This window comes from Bactrocera tryoni, chromosome 1, assembly GCF_016617805.1.
Source record: "Bactrocera tryoni isolate S06 chromosome 1, CSIRO_BtryS06_freeze2, whole genome shotgun sequence".
In the NCBI taxonomy this organism is placed as follows: domain Eukaryota; kingdom Metazoa; phylum Arthropoda; class Insecta; order Diptera; family Tephritidae; genus Bactrocera; species Bactrocera tryoni.
The window spans coordinates 15,053,737-15,069,529 of NC_052499.1; the positions used below are offsets into that span (position 1 = coordinate 15,053,737).

The 15,793-nt window shown below is 39.7% G+C and overlaps 2 protein-coding genes across 4 annotated transcripts; both read right to left on the minus strand.

Annotated features, from left to right (window-relative positions):
- Nucleotides 1-313: 313 nt before the first annotated feature.
- Nucleotides 314-10,356, minus strand: LOC120771154 (keratin, type I cytoskeletal 9). 3 transcript variants are annotated; one of them, XM_040099035.1, is made up of 7 exons: nt 9,667-10,356; nt 8,052-9,299; nt 5,948-6,103; nt 1,601-4,652; nt 1,383-1,527; nt 806-875; nt 314-741 (listed from the first exon to the last, which is right to left on the minus strand). In XM_040099035.1, the coding sequence occupies exons 1-7, from the start codon at nt 9,850-9,852 to the stop codon at nt 706-708; spliced, it is 4,893 nt and encodes a 1,630-aa protein (XP_039954969.1). In that variant the 5' UTR covers nt 9,853-10,356; the 3' UTR covers nt 314-705. The 3 variants fall into 3 exon arrangements, with proteins under 3 accessions (XP_039954969.1, XP_039954985.1, XP_039954977.1); XM_040099051.1 differs by lacking the exons at nt 314-741; nt 806-875; nt 1,383-1,527; nt 1,601-4,652 and adding an exon at nt 4,689-4,966; XM_040099043.1 differs by lacking the exons at nt 314-741; nt 806-875; nt 1,383-1,527; nt 1,601-4,652 and adding an exon at nt 5,600-5,854.
- Nucleotides 10,357-10,437: 81 nt separating this feature from the next.
- Nucleotides 10,438-15,734, minus strand: LOC120771173 (uncharacterized protein YdcI). The gene is made up of 13 exons (XM_040099064.1): nt 15,371-15,734; nt 15,010-15,305; nt 14,632-14,945; nt 14,338-14,576; nt 13,882-14,261; nt 13,516-13,798; nt 13,217-13,416; nt 12,958-13,147; nt 12,762-12,896; nt 12,500-12,595; nt 12,303-12,432; nt 12,074-12,203; nt 10,438-12,004 (listed from the first exon to the last, which is right to left on the minus strand). The coding sequence occupies exons 1-13, from the start codon at nt 15,571-15,573 to the stop codon at nt 11,790-11,792; spliced, it is 2,811 nt and encodes a 936-aa protein (XP_039954998.1). The 5' UTR covers nt 15,574-15,734; the 3' UTR covers nt 10,438-11,789.
- Between the last annotated feature and the right edge of the window lie 59 nt (nt 15,735-15,793).

Genomic DNA, 15,793 nt, shown 5'->3' on the forward strand with positions numbered 1-15,793 from the left:
GAGAATAGCCGCCTCTTCAAGCTACCTATCGTTTAAATCACCAATTAAATACCCACAATTGACAATTCGAACCGAAACTGTTGTGTACGTGTGATCCTTCATCCCTTTCTTACGGAAAGTCTTCGAATTGCACGGTATAGGCTAGTTTCCGTGTTAATTCTTTCAATGAATTGAAATTTCGATAGCTGTGAGTTGGTGGGGCTATAAATTTGTTGTGTTATTTGTCGTTAACATGTTTAAAATAATTATCACGATTTCGTTAAAATATAAGTATAATATATTTGTTTATTTCAATTTTTTAATTATTGTTTCGGAAAACCCTCTAAACTATATATACATATGCGTGGACGTGGCGGTCATTCATTGATAAAGTCCATATTATGCCTGATCATTGCAAACTTAGTAAAAAATAATTCTGTTAATTCTCCAAAGATGCTCTCAGTTGGTGAATTAATAAAATTGCTTTAAACAAAGACAATTCAGGCCTCTTGTCGAACAAATATGTTTCATTCACATAAATTCTTTGTGGTTAGAATGCCATTTGCCACAAAATGCAAAAAAAAACTTAAATCAACCGTAATCGGTGCGATAAATATAAAAATAAACTAAGAAATAGATATTGCAGCAAAGTGTGTTTGGATGTTTTCAAATCAAACGCACGCTCACAACAAAGAAATTGACCGCTATGTCGTTTACGTAAAATAATCACCGCAGCATTTCGGAGCATTTCATTATGCGCGCCTATAAAGGAATAAAAATGAAAGGTGAAATATTTTAAATGGAAGAGATTAGATGAACTGCCCACCTTAAGAGTCTTCATTTGTTTGCTGTGTGTTCTGGACAAAGCAGGCCTTGTTTCTCGACATGTCAGAAGCCTAAAAAGTGCGCCGTTTGTACATATTCATACATATGCATTAGTGGGTCCGTTATTTTCCAAGTAAATTTTAATAAAACTCCTCTTTATAATACAAAATTTTCCTATCTGCACATTTTTTCATGAAATGTTCCTTTTAGAGTTACACGCAGTCAATGTTGTGCTTCAAATCTAATGCAGGCATATAGTACACCATGTCGTATGAGCAACACGTAATGTATAAATCACTTGTGTGTACATACATATGTATGTATGTATGGTTGCTTAGGCTATTTGATGTATAACTTTAACTACGTATAACTTTTAAAGAAATGTTTTTTTTGCTATATACATGGGAAAAGAAATATGATTAAAGCACGGTTTAAATTGAGAATAAAAAATTTACGTTGGATTCTCGTTTTTAGGGCAAAAAATTTAACTTCAGTTGCCGTTTGCAAATATGTATTAGAGCAAACAACTTGGAAAATAACGGATAATACGCATATACAATATCAAAAAATATGCTTACTCTTCTACGGCTTCTGAATAGCTATCTTCCATGTTTCGGTATGTCTTTCCAGTTGAGGTATAGGGATTTTTCGGCGTTTTTGGTTGCCCTTTCAAACTGTCCAAATATTCCTTTGCCATTTCAATATCACGCTCCAACTTGCTTACTATATAAAAAATATAAATTTCTCGTAAAATATCGTCGACTGCAACAACACTAAAAGAACATTCATTACCCACCCTTTTCTTTGAGCATTTCCTCGGAGTTGCTGCAACAGAGAGCGTTTTTGCAATGGCAACACTTGAGACCCTCGCCATCCTTGAAGCCCAGTTCGGTTAGTATCATGCTTAATAGACATCCTGGATGCAACTTGTCAGCGGCCATAAATATCTTTCTATGCATGTACGCTAACTCGCGGAAAGACATGCACTGAATGCCATTGTGCAGTAGTTTGTGGCAAAGTGCGTAAAATTTACTTTTCGGCACTAAACTTTTGCAAAAGCAGAAACCACATTCCATCATGAAGGAATTCAGAATCGCACGTAATTCCTTTTCGAGTGCACTGCCCGCCCTTATATTCGAAATCATTGTGTTGGCATTAGAGTCGATAAATTGTTGGAATGCATCTGAATCTGCTGATGCGGCTGCGCCTTTTCCTCTACGACTTTTGCCTCCACCAGAAGTGGGTGCACCTCGACTAACAGGTCCTCTACCAGGAACACCGCCACCAATACCTTCTCCCTTTCCAGGTTTAATGCCTGTTCTACCACCACTTTCTCCGTCACCGATTGCGGAGCCGTCCCCTACGGGACCTGCACCACCAATTTTATTTAAGCCTGGACCACTTCGATCCGGTTCTCCAGGACTACGTGTTTGATCAGCGCCTCCAGGACCAATGTCTCCTGTATATCCTCCAGGCCCACCACCTTCACCGACAACAGGTTCACCTCTTCGAATAGCGCCAGGTCGGCCAATGTCTCCCGTACCGGGGCCAGGACCACCCACAGCTGGGCCACCTGCACCAGGAATACTGACAGCAGGGCCATCAGCACCAGGAAAACCAGCAGCAGGGCCAACTGCGCCAGGACCTCCCGTAGCAGGACCACCCCCCGTGGGGCCAGCAGCAATCGGACCGCCCGCAGCAGGACCAACTGCACCAGGACCGCCTGCTGCAGGACCACCTCCAGTGGGACCAGCAGCACCCGCACCGCCCGCAGCAGGACCAACTGCACCAGGACCACCAGCAGCAGGACCACCAGCAGCTGGGCCACCTGCTCCAGGAATACCGGCAGCAGGGCCAACTGCGCCAGGGCCGCCCGTAGCAGGACCATCCCCAGTGGGACCAGCAGCACCCGGACGTCTCGCGGCTGGACCAATTGCACCAGGATTACCAGCAGCAGGACCGCCTGCAGCAGGAACACCAGCAGCAGGACCACCAGCAGCAGGTCCACCAGCAACCGGGCCACCAGCACCAGGAGCACCCGCAGTAGGTGCACCTAAACCAGGACCGCCAGCAGCAGGACCACCTGTAGTGGCGCCTGTCCCTGGGCCCCCACCAGTTGGACCATCTGTACCGGGACCCCCTGTAGTGTCTCCTGTCCCTGGGCCTACGGCAGCCGGACCAACTCTACCGGGACCTGCACCAGGACGATCAGCAGCCGGACCACCAGCAACAGGTCCCCCCACAGCAGGACCGCCAGCAGTAGGTCCACCCGCAGTAGGACCACCAGCAGCAGGTCCAACTGGACCAGGCCCTCCCGCAGCAGGACCACCCCCAACAGGGCTACCTGCACCTGGACCAGTGGCAGATGGACCACCAGCAGCCGGACCACCTGAAGCGGGTCCTGCACCAGGACCACTTGTGGCGGGACCTGTACCAGGACCACCTGTAGTGGCTCCTGTGCCTGGACCTCCAGCAGGCGAACCACCTGTACCGGGATCTGCACCAGGACTGCCTGCAGGCGGACCACCAATACCAGGGCCGCCAGTAATTGGCGCACCTTTTGGAGGTCCACCCGCAGCACCAGGACTAGGACCACCCACGGCAGGGCCACCTGCACCAGGACCCCCAGTAACAGGTCCACCTGCTCCAGGACCACTTGTTTTGGCAGCAGCTGGGCCGGGACCGGCACCGGGTGCAACCGGTTGCGTAGCTTCAGGCCCGCCACCTGGCGTAGGTGCTTTAACAGCATCTGGACCTCTTACTCCAGAAGTATCAAGCTCATCTTTTCTAACAGCACTTGGACCACCTATATCAGCCACGCCAGGACCAGCTTTTTTACCAGCTTCCGGTCCAACAACTGCACTTTCGCCAGGACCACCTTTTCTTACAACATCTGCACCAACCACTTCACCGCCGCCGCTCTCAAATTTCTTTCCAACTTCTGGGCCAATATCTTTGCCAACGAATGGACCGCCTTTATCAGGCCCGGCCAATTGACCTGCACCAGAAGGTGTACCTTTTTGACCGTCTGGACCAATGAAAGGACCACCCCTTTGAACGTCTAGGCCGGTGGCAGGGCCACCCTTCTGCACATCCGCCACTTCCCTCATGATATCCTTAGTTGCTAAATCTGGATCAATGCCTCGTTTTTCAAGCAGTTCTCTTAGCTTTTTATTTTCTTCCTGGCACTTCTTATTTTTTGCTTGTTCTTCGAGCAATTGCCGTCGTAAATCGTCTATAATGCTCTGATCATCGCGTGTATTAAGCGCATTCACGGCATTCGATAATTGAACATTTTTCAACTGTATGTCACTTATTTCCTTCACCAATTTCATAGATTCTTTCAAGTCCTTATCCATATAAGCGGTATCTTTAACGGCCTTACCCACATCTGTACCCATTTTATCCACACGATCAGAGAACTCATTCAGTTTATCCATAGCATGCATATTCAGGGCGTCCTTATCTTTTTTCAAATATGATATATCGTCTTGGGATTTCTTGTATTTCTCCTCCATTTCTCTCAATTTCACAAACGCCTCTGCACAATAATCTTCCGCTGCTTTCTGTACATTATTTTGCAAATATTCATTTTGTCTTGTCAACTGTTTGACCATATCGTGCAGCCGCTGTAACTCAGCGCAACACTCATCGGGACTGAGGCCATCGGTAATAGCTGGACCGCCGATTTTGTCACCGTCACCGCCACGTTTCTTTATCTCTTTCTTGATTTCGTTCAAAGTGGCGCGCGCGAAGAAGGTCAAGTCGTCCATATAATCCGAGCAGGTTTGCGTTTGGGTATCGTGCAGATTTTGTATGGCGTTATGCTGAAGCTCATCAATGACATTCTGTGCATTAGGTCAAGACAAATGGACAGCGGAATGCGGAAAGCGCGAAGGAGAAAATAAAATAAATATATATAACATATTCAGTACTCTGTATCAGTGTCATCAGTGCCCTTCTCTTTGGTTTTAGTATTTTCTATAGCATTTGTTTTACATAATATGTTCTCCTTCTTATATTTATCAGCTTTTACTTCCGTTTCTGTATCCGAGTCTGCTGGCCATGTATGTCGGTCAATGCGTACGCAGGAAGAGCAAACTTGTCGAAAACGAACTCTTTTCCTGCACTTGCTCTTCAAGCCCATTTCTACAAACTGCCGCTGTAAATACGAGCAAGTCCAGCGCAATTAAAGCTTTGCATACATACATATGTATCTTGTTTTTTATTTAATTTTTTGGTGGGAGGGGAGGGTTTTGGCCTATGAATGTTATATTAACGCGGGTGAGTTGCAAATCCGTTCCAGAGCCAGCCATGAAAGTGACACGAGCCATTTGCTTTGTGCCTTCTAAGCACTAAGCACTCGAAATAAAAAGATTTTTGGTGCGGGGCAAATGAGAGCCCTTGGGTTGTAACTCGATTTTAAAAGGAGATACAGATCATAACTATTGTGTTTTGGAGACTTATAACCCTTTAGAGCTTATGAAATGAGGCCTTTCACTAAGCTTCCTTAACCGTTATGAGAGAGCAGAAACATTTTTCGGATGTCATCAAGACATATCGGCATTGGCATAAATTTTGTTTAAAATATGCTTATGGAAGAAAACAAAAAGGATCAAGCGTAAACCGTGCTTTCAAGACCTTGAATTCAACGCTTTACAAAAACTGTAAATGAACGGTTTTGTTTAAAAAAATATATATATATATGTATTTTCAACAATCGATTTATTCAACTCACAAAATTTCATAAATTGTAAACAAGAAAAAAACAGAGCTTATACAAAATTTATTATTAATATACAGTGAATAATAATAAAAAAAAAATATTTATATATATGTATTCTTTAAAGCAGTAGTAGATATGGGCAAAAACGAACAACTGTTTATAGAAGAAGTATATACATATGTGCATATGTAGATTTATATGCATTTGATTGGCTAATTCGCATTGCAGTCAGTTATCCGACAAACAATTGTCGTTATCATGGCCAGCATCTGGGTTTCGATTGCACATACAATAGCCACTGTTTCTAAACTTTTTGGCCTTGTACTACGAAATCGAAAAGAAACGAAAATAAATTTCAACGCTCATTTAATTTGTAATCTAAATGAGCATGATGCAATTAACCGTTAACTAACTTACCATTAATTGGTTGTACTGACAGTTGTAGTCATTCAGAGCCAGCTCACGACGCATCAGCTCGTTCCGCAAACTGCTGATCTCCATTTGCAAGCACTCGGCTTTTTGTGCACTGCAGCGAGCACGAATTAGCTCTTCTTTCATTTCGTCGAGTTGACACTGTGATAGAGAAATTGAAAATTATTCGATAAGTACTAAAAATATATATATATAATTTATAGTAATGAATAAATAAATAATATGTGAAATAAACTATATATAATTGGCAAGATCCAATTTTCGACGTTATTAAACAGGACAAAAAGAAATCTCTACTTGAAATATAGGTGATATTGCTGGTTTCTGACTAGTCCAAATTGGACTAAATTGTTACAGAATTTGCCCGAATGCTTGTCTTTTATAAGGTAACTCACATTGCGAGCATAGCGTGTTGATAAAATGTCACGATTGCACCGATCACCGAAAAAGATACAACTGTTTAAGGTATATTAAGCTTTAAGCCAAACATGAAAGTTAATCGGTATAGAGCTATATTAATTTATATACATTTGGATAAAGTTCTTCTAGAGATTCAAAAGGAAAAAAAAACTTTTTGGAGAGTCGATTTGGCGACGTTCGCAGCAACTCGGACCGACGTATGGAACGACTTGGCACATTTTACGTCAAGATCTTAAATTGAAAGCGTCTAAAATACAGCTTGTGCAAGAACTGAAGCCGCTCGACCTTCCCAAGCGACATCGCTTCGTTCTATAAGCTCTTGAAAAATTCCAAAATGATCCGACGTTTTCGAACCAAATTTTGTTCAACGTTGAGACCCATTTCTGGCTCAATGTGTAAGTAAACAAGCAAAATTTCCGCATTTGGTTCGAAGAGCTAATGAAGAGATTCAAGATTCATTAAAAACAAACTATGTGATGTGGTTTGTGGGCCGATGGAATTAACCGTCCATATTTCTTCAAAAATGATGCCGGTGAGAACGTAACCGTCAATGGCGACCGTTATCGCGCCATGATGACTGAATATTTGATGCCTGTAATTGAAGCTCGTGATCCGGCGATATTTGGTTTCAACAAGACCACTTCTCACACATCGCATCCATCAATGGATTTATTGAGATCTCGAGAAAATACTTCGATGAGCAGATAATTTCACTTTTTGGGCTGGTCGATTGCCATCTAAGATCGTGTGATATCATACCGTTAGACTTTTTTCCTATGGGGAAGTCTATGTGGCCAATACCGCTTCGATTCAGGCCTTGGAACAAAACGTCACGTGTGTCATTTATCAGTAACCAGTCGAAATGCTCGAACGAGTCATTGAAAATTGGAGACAACAACATTTGAAAGAGATAATCCTCAAAAAATAAATGCCAAAGAATATTCTTTCGAATGATAATAAATATTCCCCATTAAATTAGAAGTTTCTGTGTTTTTCCTTTACAAAAGTAGGGAACCTCGAAATGGACTGCCTTAAGTATATTAAGTTTGCCCCGAATTTTGTAACACCCAAAAGGAAACGTCAGAAACTCTATAAAGTTTTGAGATATCGATCAGAAATTTTGCACAATTTTCTCCACATGAATCTGCTCATTTACGGAACTGCCGTTATCGGACCACTATAGGATACAACAACCATTATCGATAACACTCAAGTTTCTTTAGGGAAAACACTTATATTTGACATGGTGCCTTCACGAAATTCGGAATAGATTTTTACCCAAGGTGTGCTATCTTCGAACATATTGTTCAAATCCGACAACTACAAGTATAACATATATGTAGGTGACATAAAAACTGATCGCTCAAACTCAATCCTTGTAAGGAAAACTCTTTCATTTAACGAAATATTTTCACTGAAAATTCCAAAGCTACAACCTCCGAACAATTTTTTTTAGATCGGAACACTATAGCATATATATGCCGTTCAAACTGATCGATTGAAAACAAGATGAATATCTCTTTTTATATCGTTCTATGCTATAAAAATGCACATGGGAAGGTATTCTAGCTCGGTTCGATCGAAATTAACGTTTTTTCTAGGTTAAATTTCTGTAATCTAGTTGGAGATGCTAGAAGGCGCTTTTTATAAACATGTACTGTACACTTACCCTAAGTATGTCTTCATTAAACTTATGCTTGGCTATTTGATCTTCGTAGTAGTCCTGCATCTGCTTCATCTCGTGTTCCATTTTATTTATATGTTTAGATTGGCTGTCCAAATCGTTCGATAGACTATCAGACATTTTATCGGCTTCCTTTGCTATCTTCTGCAGCTCGTAAACCTTTGCCTCAAGATCTTTGAAAGTTTTGCATTTCTCACGCAAAGCATTACGCTCCTTAACAATCGCCTTAAGCGTCTCAGCATCCTGATCAGACATTTTATTCCGATTGCTGTCCATGGTGCCCTTCAGTTTGTCATCTTCAAATTTGCGCAATATGGAGAGCTCTTTACGCAACTTGTTTACCTCGTTCTGTAGGAATGCAATATCGTTGCTCTTTTCCGGTTCTACTTTTAGTGCTTCGAACGATGCGCGTAATGACAATTTCTCCATTAGTCGCTTTAGATAGGCATTTTCCGCTTGTAATATTTCATATGCCTTGCTCATATCTTCGAATTTATTGTAAATCTGTAAAAGTTCATTTTCCTCGCCTTTACTGATTTTGCCGCCTGATGTGAGCTTCTGTATTTTGTTGTAGAAATCTTTCGAATGACTACTATCGAATTTGTTATTCATAATGGCTTTGATCTTATCATTCTCCATGTTGGATACTTTTAAGCGTTCGTTCGATACCTCCAATTGTTTCTCGAGATTCTTTTTGTGCAGTAACAAATCCTGCATTCTTCCCATTTGTTCGTTGGCGCAAGCAATTACGCTATCAGCGATAATAAGACCACTTTGACCAAGCTTACCTCCCCTCCCATCAGCACTCCCCGGAAATGCACCACCGGGCCCACCGCCTCCTGGGCCCCCACCACCGGAAAAACCTCCAGGACCACTACCGGGACCTCCACCTCCAGGACCACTACCTCCAGGTCCACCACCTGTAGGGCCACCACCTCTAGGACCGCCACCTCTAGGACCACCACCTCCAGGCCCACCACCTCCGGGTCCACCTACTCGTCCACGCCCACTAGGTCCCGCTCCCTCATCACCTCTCATACCCGGTTCGCCGATATAACCGCTGTCAGTGTGAACTGGCCTACCGACGCCTCTTTTAGTGCGTCCACCTGCCCGACCACCACCACGTCCAGAGCCACGATTACGGCCAGGAGCTCCTGCAGCTTCGCCCGTTTCATCACCATCGTAATCGTAATCATACTCATCGTCGCCATCACCATCACCGAAGCCGCCAACCTAAAAAAGAAAACGATTTTAATTGACGCTAACATGAAAACTTTCGAAGTACTAGAAACAACATGTGAATTCCCCAAAAACGCTTTGCATTAATCAGTGCCTTTCTGGCACAAACTAATTTTCTTGCTACTGACAGCTTCAAATTTTGTATTTCATAAATAATACTCAATTTTTTTACAAATATTACAAAGAACAAATATATTTTACTCATCTTCAAGAACTATTTACGCGCTCTATCAATTAAATTCATTAAAAATATAGCTATTACATCAACATAAAAATATTTACGAAATTGTATCGCTATTGGGGAATTCGGCGGCCTAACATTACTTTGCAATAATTTAGTTGACCTCAAGATTTGACCTACCGGCGTCTGGCAGGTGATCAAATCTGAAAGGAACCTCGATTGCAACGATTCATCCATGGCCCAAGAGCGATGATCGATGGTCGATTGATAGGTCTTCAGCTTGACACAAGCCTTACGGCACTCATAGTCGACCGTCTCGTTCATAAAGGGGACATGGAAAAATTCCTTTTGTGTTGAAAATGCCATTTCGTTTGACTACTATGTATACGTATGGAGTCTGCTCTTGCGATTTTAGAAATCTTAATATTTCTATTAAAGTCTATAAAATGCTCGAGACCAATGCCGCTACAAAATACGCTTGACGTCTGGTTGGTTACTCCTCTGTGCCAGTGTTTGCTGCCGGTTTTCAAACGATGGGTTCTTATTCTTGGTGATATTTTTGGTTTCTTTTTGCTTGAGTTTTGCTCGTTTGTTTAGTTTTTGGTTTTAGTTAGTAGTTGCTTGTTGTTATTTTTGGTTTTTCGGTATAAAAGTTATTTTTTTTTACAGGCTTGTAATTGTTGTTGTTAAATGGCAATGGTTAGTAACGGTACTGCAAGCTTGCGCACAATACATACATATAACAGATAGTTGCTCTATTTTAATATGGCGTAATTGTTGTTATTATTGTCGTTTTTTGTTGTTATACGTTTTATTAATTAACAATGGCATTAATTAATTGTTGTAAAACTTGAAATTTATTAGTTGCAATGAGTTTTTTTGAACGAAAATCTAATTTGAAAACTGCTTTCGCCCGAGTTTCCTATATTTTCCAAGAATTGTTTTCACTAATTGATTTTGAACAAACTACTACGTTTGCCCACTTTCAATAATATTTTATTACAGTGTTTTTCATTATTAATTCCTTACAGTGTTCATCATTGATATTATTACGACTTGCTTTTTATCAACGTAAAATATAATTTATTTAATTTATAATTTGAAGATTAAAAACTAATATGCAACGGGTTAACAGAAAAGATGTCGCATGTCCTCGAAGAACATGTGAGAAATTGCCATCTATAAAGAGGATTAAACTTGTTCAATGAAAATTTGACAATACGTTGTTGTTGTGTAACTTGTGATTTTGTGTGTGCTTGTGATTTCGTTCAACCTAGCTCGAATTTGAAACAAGAAAGTGACTTCGGCGCCGAGTCTACTTAAAAGGAATGAACACGGACTTCCTTCCCAAAACTACGTTCGAAATTATCTGGGACATATTTTTTGTTGCTACAAGAGCTACAACAACAACAGTTAGTTTATTGTGAACCAGGTTAGTCGAAGATTCCTAAGGAAATCTTGTATTTTTTAGAATTTAGATTATAAGATGATGAGATTATTTTACATATAAGAATTACGCAATGCCTTTATAATATGACAATGCCTTTATAATATTATAGTTTGTATGACACCTATTTGTTATACTGGTCCGATCTGAACAATATGTTCGGAGATTGTAGCGGTAGATATCTTGTCAAATAAAAAAGTCTTCCGTACAAGAACTTCATTTTGATCAATCAGTTGCCATACAGACAGCTATTTCTTATAAGGGTCCGATATCAGCGTTTCCGACAAATGATTAGCTTCTTGTGAAGAAAAGAACGTGTGCAAAATTTCAATACGATATCTCCAAATCTGAGAGGAAAAGCCCTTTCTAGAGAGTAACAGAGTAACGTGTCAGACCGGACACACAGGCACTCTAGGGTGATAGTCTGTGGTTCTCCTCTCCAATCACTAACGCGATTAGCCGAGAAGCTTTTTCCAAGCATCGGAATGAATGTTTGAATATTTTAACGAATCGGTGTGGTTTGTAATGTCTTAAAAATTCACTTGATTACTAGTAGATGTCTTTAGCTTGCAAAACACTTCTTTATATAAATAAAATATGCTTAAATCTAGTCTACTAAAAATAACAGCTTATTTTAACGAATTATGGCTGTAATGGTTAACAATAAGCCATATTTGTCTTTGAAGTAATGTATTATTTTCTATAAATTTCATATTTATGTTATGAGTGAATATTTTATGCTTAATGTATAAACATGGTCGAAAAATATACATTTGTTTACGTAAAGAAAAATACGTATGTTATACAAAAATATTTATATTCTAGTAACCAAGTATTGTCTAAGCTTTAATCTAAATTAGGTCAAAGTAAACGATGTGTCGGTCTCCTTTATCGTATCTTCCAGACGTACACCAATCCGTTTGCGCGGTATATCAATTTGAATAATTGATACAGTTACACGATCGCCTACACTTAGCTCTCTATTCTTCATTTTACTTATGTGTATAAGCGCATTGCATTCAACGCCAATATCAACAAAAGCGCCAAAGTGTGTGATGTTTGAGACGGCACCTGAACATTAATTTAATGTTACATTAATATTTATATCAATAACAAATTAATAATTAGCAACAACATTACCCGTTAGCACATCACCCTCACTGAGCTCAGTTATACGAGTTAAACCTTGCTTGAAAAGCGGACGTTTGGCGAATTCTGCACGATAATCTTGCGTGAGCTCGCGTTGTAAGGCCATTAACACGACATCGACCTGGAATTTTAATATTAAATGATGTTTTATAAAATTATAGAAAATAAACATAAAATATATATGAATGTTGGTAATGTTTTTAATGGAAATTTAACTTACACGCTCTTTTGGTATTTGAAAATTATCGGCCAGCTCTTCCATATCACATTGCAAGGCGTAAGCTTTAATTTTGCAGATAAACGGTGTACTCCCGATGTCTTTGAGTAACAAATTGCATTTGCTTATAACTCTGTGTACAAAAATTAACAGAAAAAAAATATAATTGTAGTGAAGTGTATGATGGAGAAATAATTTACTTTTTGGCAACAGCATAACTCTCTGGATGCACCCAAGTGCAGTCCAGTAGATTTTCAATTTTTCCACCCACACTCAGAGGTTCGATGCGTATAAAGCTGAAATAGAGTAGTAACATGTTGACGGGTAATGAGAAAATATGTCATATTCGCTCAGTTAATCAAAAATTATGGCATACAAATGAACTTTATAACAACAATCTCTGATTAAATTACACATTTTTTGAGTACTTTTTATCTTATATAACTTAAATTTATATCTCACCCAGCACATTGTACAAATGTCTTTTCACCAATAGACTTTACTTTCAATAGATCCTTGCGCGTTTGAAATGGACCGTTACTTGAACGATGTTCTATAATTTTTTGCGCTTTCTTCTCACTCAAGCCCGCTACATGCCTAAAACAACAACCACAACATAAATATGCCGTTTTAGTAAAAAAAAACCTACACTACTCACTTTAACACACTCAAACTGGCTGTGTTGATGTCCACGCCCACAAAACTTACACACTCAGAAACCACCTCATTCAGCGCCTCGTTCAACGTTTTTTCCGGCACATCGTGCTGGTACATGCCAACACCAATGTGCCGTGGCTCAATTTTTACATATTCACTTAGCGGATCATTTAAACGGCGTGCGATGGAAACTGCAGAAAGTAATAAATAAATTTTATATTATTTTTATAGATATTTACTTTTAAATTTGAAATTATTACCTGCACTGATCTCATTCATATCCATGTCTGGAAATTCTTGACGGGCTACGTCACTACACGAGTATATCGAAGCGCCTTGCTCGGAAACAATACTATACCGTACATTATTTTTATCTAAAATGCCCAAATCGAATAGAGTGGAAAGCCAAAACTCCGTTTCACGACAGGCCGTGCCGTTGCCCAAAGCGATTATTTTGCAACTTGGAAATTTATAATTTAGAAATTTAGATATGAATTTATACATATATGTATACACAGTTTTTGTTTATTTATTATTCGAATTTTGTACTGTTACTCACTTGTGTCTAGCTAGTAATTTGGCTAATTTCTCGCCTACCTCTTCAGCATTACTGCTGCGAGCATGCGGATATATCACACCAGTTTCCAAAACATCTGCTGTCTCGGAGATTAGCGCCAACTTGCAACCATTGGTAAAACCTGGATCGATGCCAAGAATGCGTTCGCCTTTAAGTGGTGATTGCAGCAATAATTGTTTCAAATTTTGCGCAAATACATCGATAGCAGCTTTTTTGGCGGATTCATTCAGGTCACTACGTAGCTGACGTGACAGAAGCGGTTGTACTGGAGGCAATTAAAAATGATTTATGTGTATATAAGCATGTTTACATAAAAATAATTTAAAAATTAGCTATGAGTACACTCACATTTTTTACTGTAGCATTCCTCGAATGCCTGTTCGAACACCTGATTGCGCAGTGGGTAACGCAGACCTTCATTCATAAACAGCTCACGCGTAAACCGTTTGATATCATTTTTTACATAATCAGCAGTGACTATCTTTACAGTTAGAAACTTCTGTTTCTCTGCACGATTGATGGCGAGCACCTGATGTGGTTTTAAATAACGCACATCTTGTTGGAAATCATAATATGTCTCATACTTTGACGCATCCGTTTTATTCTTGGAATGTACCGAGTTATTATTATTCAATTGGTTCTTCAGTGATGTTGACGATTTGGTAGCGGCTGAGGTAACGGGAGTTTTGGATTTGGTACACTTAAGTACTATGCGGTGCACCTTTTGACTGCACAATAAAAGTAAATAAATTAAAGCACATGTAGGCAAGTAGTTAGAATATTTCATAGGTTTTTTTTACTTACAGCCGTCGCAACTCTTCCAAAACACCTGTATGTTTGCTGATATTGTGCGAAATGATGTGACAGATACCTTGTAATACTTTTTCCACACTTTCTAGGTCTGCATTATTGCGATCTACAAGAGATTCCAAACGCACTTCTGGAGCTTCACCGAACAACAAGCGATCCGCAGCATCACCTAAACCAAGAGCTTTAGCACGTTCGGCTAGTGAACCTTTGCTTGCAGGCTTATAAGGTGCATACTAAAAAAACCCATTTAAGTAAACCCTAAAACAACTAAAGATTCTTTGTGCTTACCAAAAATTCCAATTCTTCGTTACTTTTTGCGCATAAAATCTCTGTACGTACTTCATCGCCTATTTGTTGCTCTTTCTCCAACTGTGTAACAATCGTTTCAGCACGTTTGCGCAACTCTACAATTTCGGTGTATGAATTTTTTATATCACGTAGTCTTTCAGGCGTTATGTGGTTAATTAAATCACGCCGATACCGACAAATGAATGGTATGGTGTTCTCATTTTCTAACAACTGTACGATATTCTTAGCAGTGCAGGGCTCAACGTTCTCTTTTTCGGCGAGCAGTTCATCGACGCGCCAAACTTTTCGACGTGCTAGAATTTTTTCACATTTAGAAATTTAATATAACAAACATATATTTTTACTTTTTTTACTTACCCCAAAATGAACTGCGACCCGTATTAGTGGCAGAATCGCGTGCCGGTTTATTGTTACCGGCACTCGAGAGACATTGGCCATCCGTTACCGTTTCTACAGGATTTTGCTGATCTGCAACTTCCAAATCCTTTTGTTGGTCTTCGTTTCCTTGCTGCATTACTTCTACATTTTCAGTTTCGTTTGTTGGACTGTTTTTGTTATTATCCTTTGATTTTGAGGTTGTCTTGCTATCCTTTTTGGCACGCTTCTCCGATGTTTGTGAAACTTTACCATTAGTTTCGGTGGGCCAACGTTTTCTATGAATATAATATTTACTATGACTTTTAATAATTAGTAAATAAAACTGTTTGGAAATATAGACCTTGAAGTTGTACTTGTGGTAGCGACTTCTCTTCCAGCTAATGAACGTGCTGCGGCATCTATACGTGCAGACTTAGTAGGTGGTGGAGAAAATGAGCTGTCACGTCCTCTCCTTGATGTGATATGTACATCATCATCGGAATCTGATATTTCTATTATTTGTATGGCTCTAACAGCTGCTTTACGTCTTGGGCGCCCAGCCATTTTTGATGTGAAATGTTGTTTTTTAGATGTGGAAATAATTCACAAATAGCGCTATAACAAAAATGCAAGTTCTCAAAACACTGCACTAAATAGCACGAATTTTTCTAAAAGTAATTAAGTAAATATATTTATATCAAACAAAAAATATATTTTCTTCAAAAAATCACATTTATGATTTTTCAATTTTCTCTACAGCCGTCAATTAAAAATTCGAAGCGAA

Excerpts from the sequence above, each read along its gene's own strand:
- LOC120771154 (XM_040099035.1), bottom strand. The coding sequence starts at position 9,852 with ATGGCATTTTCAACACAAAAGGAATTTTTCCATGTCCCCTTTATGAAC. Across the intron at positions 876-1,382 it reads TATTCAGAAGCCGTAGAAGA|GCTTCTGACATGTCGAGAAA; the intron begins GTAAGCATATTT and ends CGCACTTTTTAG. Across the intron at positions 742-805 it reads AACAAATGAAGACTCTTAAG|GCGCGCATAATGAAATGCTC; the intron begins GTGGGCAGTTCA and ends ATTCCTTTATAG.
- LOC120771173 (XM_040099064.1), bottom strand. The coding sequence starts at position 15,573 with ATGGCTGGGCGCCCAAGACGTAAAGCAGCTGTTAGAGCCATACAAATA. Across the intron at positions 14,577-14,631 it reads ACGAAGAATTGGAATTTTTG|TATGCACCTTATAAGCCTGC; the intron begins GTAAGCACAAAG and ends GGGTTTTTTTAG. Across the intron at positions 12,596-12,761 it reads ACATTTGTACAATGTGCTGG|CTTTATACGCATCGAACCTC; the intron begins GTGAGATATAAA and ends ACTCTATTTCAG.